The sequence below is a fragment of the Mustelus asterias genome, chromosome 13, assembly GCF_964213995.1.
Source record: "Mustelus asterias chromosome 13, sMusAst1.hap1.1, whole genome shotgun sequence".
In the NCBI taxonomy this organism is placed as follows: Eukaryota; Metazoa; Chordata; class Chondrichthyes; order Carcharhiniformes; family Triakidae; genus Mustelus; species Mustelus asterias.
In genome coordinates, this window is record NC_135813.1 from 56,216,383 (window position 1) to 56,226,203 (window position 9,821).

At 46.0% G+C, this 9,821-nt stretch overlaps 1 protein-coding gene across 1 annotated transcript in view; it reads right to left on the reverse strand.

The window, feature by feature from the left end:
• ddx51 (DEAD (Asp-Glu-Ala-Asp) box polypeptide 51) overlaps positions 1-9,147 on the reverse strand; it is a 41,551-nt gene extending 32,404 nt beyond the window's left edge. Inside the window, exons 1-4 of the mRNA XM_078226804.1 lie at positions 9,054-9,147; positions 7,121-7,548; positions 4,140-4,351; positions 2,781-2,931 (exon numbers count right to left, since the gene is read on the reverse strand). Coding sequence (XP_078082930.1) covers positions 2,781-2,931; positions 4,140-4,351; positions 7,121-7,548; positions 9,054-9,076 — 814 coding nt within the window. The 5' untranslated portion in view covers positions 9,077-9,147. The remainder of the gene's footprint in view (positions 1-2,780; positions 2,932-4,139; positions 4,352-7,120; positions 7,549-9,053) is intronic.
• Between the last annotated feature and the right edge of the window lie 674 nt (positions 9,148-9,821).

A 9,821-nucleotide genomic window follows, 5' to 3' on the forward strand; every position in this document is an offset into this window, starting at 1 on the left:
AGAGAAAGCTTGCCCATTTTGGGGAACATGCCAAATGAGAGGTCAAGAACTTGCTCTGACTCGGAAGCAGAAATATCCCTGGTCACCGCATCCATTTGCCTACATGCAGCAAATGGCGCACAGTGGGAAAACAAAGGAAATTAAAAACCAAATCACTCACTTTTTAAAAACATTACATCATTAGGAAGCACAATTTGGAAAAGACGTATAATATCATTGGTGCCTCCAAGGAGATGGGGGAAGCATCCTTTGGTGCACGCCCAAGTGTGGCACAAAAATCCTTAGCGGTTTAACCACCATTTTACCTGCATTAATATCCTGTATTTATTATGGTTGAATAAGAAATGGCAGTAGTTACTTGAACGCTTTCGACAAGGTTTCACAGAACAGACTACTGTGTAAAGTTAAAGCACATGGGATTGCAGGTAATGTCTTGAGATGGATAGAAAGCTGGTTAGCAGATAGGAAGCAAAGAGTTGGCATAAATGAGTCTTTTTCTGATTGGCAGTGACTAGTGGGGTTCCGCAGGGATCTGTGCTGGGACCCCCAACTGTTCAAATTATATATGAATGATTTGGAAAAAAGAACTGAATGTATTATCGCCAAATTTGCAGATGATACAAAGTTGGGTGGGAGGATGAGTTGTGAGGAGAATGCAGAGATGCTTCAGCATGATTTGGACAGGCTGAGTGTGTGGACATCTGCATGGCAGATACAGTATAATGTGGATAAATGTAAGGTTATTCACTTTGGTAGCAATAATAGGAAGACAGATTATTACTTGAATGGATGTAAATTGAGAGAGGTGGATACTCAACGATACCTTGGAGTCCTTGTGCATCAGTTGCTGAAAGTAAACATGCAGGTACAGCAGGCAGTAACAAAGGCAAATGGTATGTTGGCCTTCATAGTGTGAGGATTTGAGTATAAGGATAGGGATGTTTTGCTGCAATTGTATAGGGCGTTGGTGAGGCCACATCTGGAGTATTGGTGTCCTTACCTGAGGAAAGAGGTTCTTGATATAGAGGGTGTACAGCGAAGGTTTACCCGATGAATTCCTGGGATGACAGGTCTGTCATATGAAGAGTGACTAAGTCGGTTAGGATTATATTCACTGGAGTTTAGAAGAGTGAGAAGGGATCTCATAGAAATGTATAAAATTCTAACAGGGTTAGACATAGTAGATTCAGAAAGAATGTGCCCAATGGTGGGGGAGTTCAGAACTAGGGGTCATAGTTTGAGGATAAGGGGTAAACCTTTTAGAACTGAGGTGAGGAGAAATTTCTTCACCCAGAGGGTGGTGAATGTGTGGAATTCACTACCACAGAATGTAGTTGAGGTCAAAACGTTATCTGATTTCAAGAAGAAATGAGATATAGCTCTTGGGGCTAAATGGATCAAGGGATATGGGAGGGGGGAAATCAGGATATTGAATTCGATGATCAACTATGATCAAAATGAATGGTGGAACAGGCTCAAAGGGCCAAATAGCCTGCTCCTGTTTCTAGCTTCTATGAAAGATTTGCTCTCCACAAGTTCTGTAGCTCTGTTGACATTATCCTGAGAGTTTGGTTGTGCACCACTGAGTCAATTGTGGCTGCATCCTGTTATCCAGTTAGCCTGATTCAGCCCCCATCCTTTGATATATCATTTCATTACTTGTATGATAGGAGATGTTGGATACAGTGAATAATCCGGACCAACTGTATTGTTTTTTTTTCCCTCTCTCTTCCTACATGCACTTGTTTGAACGAGGTCTTCCTGTATTGTACCAATCGCAGAGTTTTTTGCTTTTTTGTTAAAAATGAAAAAATATATTAAAAGGAAGTACAATTTGGAAAGGTTTTTCTGCTCAACCCACCATGATTATTAAAATAGTTTTGCTTAAACACATGCTGATCACAGCAAAAATACTGCCTTCAAACATTACAATGCCTCACCAAACAATAAGGTTGTTCACACGTTAGTCTAGATTCGACTGTGTAATTTTGCATTACAACCAGCCCGTTTGCCTCCACAAACATTCATTGGATGAATTCCTCACCCCCCACCCCCTTCCATCATGTTATTTTGCCCTAGGCCACCAAAACTAGTTGTGACATCCCTAGTGTCGGCTCAGTTGAAATTAGTTAATATAGCACAGGAATTATATCTGGAAGTGTCCATCTGCTCCAGTTCAGTGCAACATCATGCAAATCATTCATTCACTAAAACATTTTACTTCCATTTCTATGTTAGACAGATTTCTGTTCATCATTAACTTCAGCAATGCTGGTGGTGTTCCCACAACCCCAGGAAATAGATTTCCATTTGTGTTATTCTGTGAGATGCTTGCAAATTCCTCCTGCCAGATTTCCCTTTCTGCACCATACCCTGGACAGTAAAGATGAGTCTATCCCTAGGTACCAGCCAGGCCTGTGCGCCCCACAACAACAGCAAGACCCAACTGCAGCATTATTAGGTGCTTGCACCATCTTTTCACAACTCACCGCATCATATAATCTCCCCCCACCCCACCACTGGCTATTTTGCAAATGATCTCATTTCCTCCTCATTTCTCCTGTTAGTGGAAACAGTTTCTCCTTTTGAACTTTACAAAAATCCCTCAATTATAAATATCTCTATAAAATGCCCCCTTAGCTTTCACTAATCTAAACAGAACAATGTTAACTTCTCCAGTCTCTCCACATAACTGAAGTCTTTGCTATTGATTCCAGTAAACCTCCTCTGCACCCCCACAAAGGCCTCAATATCCTTTCTATAGTGTGGTGCCCACATACCTGGGAAAAAAGAATGGATACCATTGGCTCGAAGCTTCTGAAGCAGTTTCTGATCAATTCCTGGAACATCCTCAATTACTTTCAGATTCTGTTTAATGTCTTTACTGACCAGCATGGGCTTGGCAAGCCACTGGGGCAGGACTCGTTGCACCTGTAAAGGATAAAATGGAGGTTATGCACGGGAACTGGACACACGGCGATCACCCTAGTCATCATTTACCAAAACCAAGTCTTAACCATTAGTCTCAAATTCAAGGTGGTTCAATCTCTAGTGGCACCAAAAATACAAGCACCTGCTGGATAGAGGTAGTGGAACAGCCAATAATGAGCTTGTGCCACTGCACTCCCTCTACCCTGTCCCCATCAAACACTCCCAGGACAGGTACAGCACAGGGCTAGATACAGATTAAAGCTCCCTCTACACTGTCACATCAAACACTCCCAGGACAGGTAGAGCATGGAGTTAGTTACAGAGTAAAGGTCCCTCTACACTGTCCCCATCAAACACTCCCAGGACAGGTACAGCATGGGGTTCGATACAGAGTAAAGTTCCCTCTACACTGTCCTATCAAACACTCCCAGGATAGGTACATTACGGGGTTAGATACAGAGTAAAGCTCCCTCTACACTGTCCCCACCAAACACTCCCAGGACAGGTACAGTACAGGGTTAGATACAGAGTAAAGCTTCCTCTACACTGTCCCTATAAAACACTCCCAGGACAGGTAAAGCACAAGATTAGATACAGAGTAAAGCTCCCTCTACACTCAAACGCTCCCAGGCAGGTTCAGTACAGTTAGATACAGAATGGGAGGGCTTGTGGCATAGTGGGTGGTATTTGCCTCTCAGCCAAAATTTCCAGGTTTGAGACCCATTTCAGGACTCGATGGTCATGGCAGCTGTGTTCATAATATTGCCGAATGGGTAGTTGTAAATCATCTCATTACACCTGAGGGTCGGCAGTAAAGGCCCCAGGTCAAGTATACGACAGAAGGTAAAGCTTTGTAGTTTCTTGCCAAGCATAATCATGGACTTACATGAATCAAAATTGGAAAGTTATGATCACAAATGCCACTTAGGGCATGGTGCCTGGAGAGAGAAAGCACACACGAGAGAAAGAGAGAAATATAAAATAAAGCTCCCTCGATACTCCCATCAAACACCCTTTTGAGTAATTACAGCACAGGGTTAGATGCAGAGTAAAACTCTTTTTATATAAACCAAACAACCTGTTCCAATCCCAGCTTCATGACAGCATCTTTCGCTAGACTGTTGATTATCAGATTAGTCTTGCACTCCAGGCTGACACTATCAAAACCCATTCCTTGAGTGTTCACTGCTTTGTTTTTGAAGACTAACCTTCTGAACCTTTTTCTTCTGAAAGCCTTTTAGGATGGTCAGGCTGGATTTGGGAGCAGTTGGCGTTTGGTTCTCACCGTCATTGTCTTGCTCCTCCAATCCTTTCTCTGCTTTCTCCAGCTCTCTATTTCCTTCCCCTTCTCGAGTCTCACTTTGTTCTCCAGAAGCATCCAATGACTTTGCCTCATTGTCCGAAGTTTCAGCTGCTGTCTCTATGGACATTTTGAGCAAGCATCATGAGATCAGTAACGCCACACGCTCTGACATTGTACCTCGTCGCACTGAAAAGCTTTCCATTTTTGGATTGCCACCTGCCTTTTACGTCTGAAAGCACAGGTGGCATTTTGTACACCAGCATCCCACCAACAGCTGCAGAGATGAATGTGTTCTTAGCAAGTGTGTGCTGGCACGGTGGCACAGTGGTTAGCACTGCTGCCTCACAGCAGGACCCCGGTTCAATTCCCAGCTTGGGTCACTGTCTGTGTGAAGTTTGCACATTCTCCCCGTGCCTGCGTGGGTTTCCTCCGGGTGCTCCGGTTTCCTCCCACAGTCCAAAGATGTGCGGGTTAGGTGGGTTGGCTATGCTAAATTGCTCCTTAGTGTCAGGGGGACTAGCTGGAGTAAATTAATGGGGTTATGGGGATAGGGCTTGGGTGGGATTGTGGCCAATGCAGACTTGATGGGCTGAATGGCCTCCTTCTGCACTGTAGGATTCTATGATTTTATGATTGAAATTTGAATGTTAGCCAAGGTACCAGGGGAACTCTTTCCTCTTTTCTGGAACAGGATCCTTTATATCCACCTCAAAAAGGGGGATGGACCTTCCAGTTCAGTGTTTCATCTGAAGGACATTCCCATCAGCACAGCAGTCTCTGTCACCCAAGAGTATATTCTCAAGACCTGGAGTTGCACTCAACCCACAACCCAGTGACAAGATTCACATAACAGCCAAGTTCACAGGGTAGAATGCAGTAAATAAATGCCGACCTACAGCTCCTCGGTGCCCAAGGTTGGGTTTTATTCAGGTGGCAGTCTTGGCACAGTGCTAACTCTCTGGCTTCTGTGCAGAAGTTGTGGTTTCCACTCCAGAGACTGGAGTTCCAGCTAACCAGTCAGGGCAGTAGAGGGATTATTTATGACATAGAAACAGGAGTCAGCCATTCAGCCCCTCGAGCCTGTCCCATTATTCAATCAGTTCATACCTGTCCTGCATCTCAATTCCATTTATCCACCTTTACTTCATAGCCCTTGATAACTTAACCTAAGAAAACTATATCTCAGTCCTGGAAGCTCCAACTCTCCCCAGCATCCAGATCCTTTTGGAGAAGACTTCCACCATGATCTTTGTGAAAAGCAGTTTCCCAATTTCACTGCTAAATAGTCTGATGCTCATTTTAAGATCATATCCTCCTTGTTCTAGATTCCCACAACAGATAATAGTTTCTCTGTATCTAATTCCTCTGATATTTGAAATATGTTGAACAGATCATGCCTCAACCTTCCGTACACTAAGGAGTACAAATCAAGCTTACATCCTTATAACCCAGAGCTCTGGAATGAGTCTGCTGAAACCTGTTTGAATCAGTATTGGACTGATGTCTGTACTTTAAACATGACTTCAAGCCGAAATCATTCAGCAGTCACTGATTCACAACTATCACTGTTTAAAAATAAGGGGTCACTCATTTAAGATAGAGACGGAAAGAATTATTTTCTTGGAGAGTTGAGAGTCCCTTCTTCAAAAGGCAGTGGAAACAGAGTCTTTGAATATTTTTAAGGCAGAGCCAGATAGATTCTTGATTAACAAAGTTATCAGGAGTAGGCAGAATGTGGGGTTGAGGTTACAAACAGGTCAGCCATGATCTTATTGAATGGTGGGTCAGACTCGAGGGGCCAAATGACCTACTCCTGTTCCTTATTCCTGTGCTGCGAATCCCAATTATTGAGATGTGAATGCTTGGCTCTAGTAGCGGGGTTGGGTGGGCATGCACAGCGGGAAGGTCGGTACATCTAACAATCAAGCAATCATTCCATCTATAAACCAGCCCCCAGTCAGGAAGCTGCAGCCTTGACCTTATTGCTGAGGCATCCTGCACAGGGAGTTAGCAGCCAATTCAAGATCCAACATCTGTTCTGAAAACATCTGCATGACAACAAACCCCAAACAAACTGACAAATACAGACATTGGCTGAAGGCATGATTAATGCCATTCTCATGACCATGAACCGGCATGGACAAGTTGGGCCGAAGGGCATGTTTCCATGCTGGAAACCTCTATGAGTTACAATGCATATCCTACAGGCTAACCCAACCTCACAGCTGCTCCACTGACTTTATTCAGGTGCCTCAACCCACTTCACACAGGTGCCTACCTCCAGCAGCAAGCTGCCAGGGCTGATTGGATGAACGGAACTTGGCACAAGAACATGGGCAAAGATGACATTGAGTTTATGGAGGACAGAATGTGGGAGTCTAGCCAGGAGTGTGTTGGGATAATCACGTCTTGAGGTGAAAGTGTGGGTGAGTGTTTCAGCAGCAGATGAGCTGAGGCAGAAACGATATTAAGAGGCTGTCTCAGTGATGGTGCAGATACATGGTCACAAGTTCATCTTGGCATCAAATATAAAATTAAGGTGTCCTTCGTATCTTTTGATAACAGCTATCGTGGCAGCAACAGAAAGGTGATTGGACAATTTCAAACACGGAGCTCTGGGAAATATGGACACGGATTTGGGAAGCGATCAGGACACCCCAGGTATTGGAAGAGGAGTATCAGGAATCTACCCACTTTGATTTGGAACCCTGTTTCACTGGGTATATTGCATTCACCCACTTCACTAGGTGATAATTTGTCAGGAAGCACCAACACTACATCTGACAGCAAACATCTGACAGGTAATTTCACAGTAACTTCATTGCAGTGTTAATGTATGCCATACTTGTGACTAATAAATAAATTTTACTTTTACAAACGGTATACCTGTATCTGTGCCTGGATCCTCCTGTTTGCGTTTCCTCTCCATTCCAACACTGCTCCTCTTCATCTTTGCACTGTATAATTGCTTGGTACTGGACCCTACATCATCCCTCTCTGAATTCAGTACTTGGCAGTCAGTGTCTCTCCCACTTTTTCTTATGTCTCCAGATTCACTTGACAGTCGCTTTGCTTTCTTCCTGCTTTTCTTTGAACTTGTTGCCACTGCTTTTGCTTCCCTTTTCCTCTTTCTGCTCTGCAATCCTCCATTCCCGTCTCCTCCCTGGCTGCCCCTCTCCTCTCCATCTGTGGGACCTGCTTTAATTCCCAGATTTTGCTGCCTGGACTTGGCCTCTTCATGAAGCTTCTGCAGCAGGATTTGGGATCGGGCCTCGTTGTGCAAACTGTTGGCAGGATCATCATCACAGAGATACCTGAGATTCACGAGAGACATCATTAGAAATGTTATTAGCCAAGGACCAGCAGATTCAGAAACCGCTGGAGTTGAGGATATGTCAGCTTTGATTCCACATTTACCAATAAATAGCAGTCTAGTTTTTTTTTAGTTTATTTATTAGTGTCACAAGTAGGCTTAAGTTATTGTGAAATTCCACTAGTCGCCACACTCCGGCACCTGTTCAGGTCAATGCATCTAACCAGCACATCTTTCAGAATGTGTGAGGAAACCGGAGCGCCCGGACGAAACCCACACAGACACGGGGAGAATGTGCAGACTCCGCACAGACAGTGACCCAAGCCGGGAATTGAACCCAGGTCCCTGGCGCTGTGAAGCAGCAGTGCTAACCACTGTGCTACCGTGCCGCCTACTCTTATTAAATCCAACACCCAACAAACAGCTCCCAAACACTTGTATAGATACGGAACAGTGATCATAGAAACACTACAGCACAGAAAGAGGCCATTCGGCCCATCGAATCTGCACTGACCACAATCCCACCCAGGCCCTAACCCCATATCCCTACATATTTTACCCACTAATCCCTCTAATCTACGCATCCCAGGACACTAAGGGGCAATTTTAGCATGGCCAATCAACCTAACCTGCACATCTTTGGACTGTGGGAGGAAACCGGAGCACCCGGAGGAAACCCACGCAGACACGAGGAGAATGTGCAAACTCCACACAGACAGTGACCCAAGCCGGGAATCAAACCCAGGTCCCTGGAGCTGTGAAGCAGCAATGCTAACCACTGTGCTACCGTGCCACCCTGTGTCCAAGAAACAGCTGAAATGGATAACGTGAGGAAATTCAAAAGAAAACAGGTTTTATTATTCAAAAACCAGTGGAGGAATGAGAGCGCGAGACAGCAAGTGAGTGCAGTTTGGTGCATTCAGCTTTTCATTTGGTATATTTTGGAGTCTGTCACAATGTTTTCTTTTTGGTCTCACGCATCTCCACGTTTCTCACTCTGCCACTGCCTGCTGACTTGGTTTTCTGTCCTCGGACACCCACTAACTCCACTGAATGGAGCAGGGTCATGACTGTGACTACTTGCAGTAAGGCATACACAATTATTTCGCTACACGATTTAACACTTCATTTATTAAACGAAAATAGCCTTCTCAATCCAACATGACTTCAACCCAAGCGAACCTCTAACCACGAGAAATGCACATTTGGAGGCAACACTTTGCAAGTAGGATTCCTGTGATGTCCACCTGCCTTCACCTCCCCTCCCACACGCACCCTCCACCTCCTCTTCGTTCCCCTCTCTTCTCAATTCCAATCCTCCATCTCTCCTCAACCTCGTTTCACCCTCTCTGCCATTCTGTCTCCTCCCCATGAAATATTCTCCCTCTCCCCGCTCTCTGTAATTCGCAGTCAGCCCCCGGCCCAGGATCTGTTCACTAACACATCAGCCCCGCACTCTCACTGAGCCCAGAGTGCGGTGCGCTGCGCTCCGCTCCGCTCCCCCACCTATTAATATAGAACAGCGCCATGCTCTGGGCCTCTGCTCCCGTCAACCAGCAACAAGCAGGACCCGCCGGCGCACACTGATGTCGTCAGAGCGACCGAGTGACAGCAACAGCGCCGCCTGGCGGAGCGGAGGCGTGAGTGACAGCGCCGCCTGGCCGGGCGGGGGGGAGGAGAGAGTGACAGCGCCGCCTGGCGGGTGGAGGTGTGAGTGACAGCGCCGCCTGGTGGGTGGAGGAGTGAGTGACAGCCCCGCTTTGCCGAGGGGAGGGGGAGGAGTGAGTGACAGCACCGCCTCGCGGCTGGAGGAGTGCGTGACGGCGCCGCCTGGCGGGTGGAGGAGTGAGTGACAGCGCCGCCTGGCGAGGGGAGGAATGAGGGCGGATCTGGCACACTAGACTGGTGGAATTTGCCCACAATATACTCCATTTCCCAAATCTTTGCCCACTCACTTGACCAACCTGTGTCCCTTTGTAGCTTCCTTTTTTCTATCCATGCCAACATGTTACCCCCATACCATCAGCTTTTATTTTCCACAATAACCTTTTATGTGGCACCTTACCTTCTGGGAACCTCAGTACGTCCACCAGTTCCTCTTCACCTACAACATCTGGGACTCCATCACAGAACTCCCGGAGCACCCAGAGGAAACCCACGCAGACACAGGGAGAATGTGCAAACTCCACACACAGTGACCCGAGGTTGGAATCGAACCCGGGCCCCTGGCTCTGTGGGGCAGCAGTGCTAACATCTGGGCCACCATGCCATCCT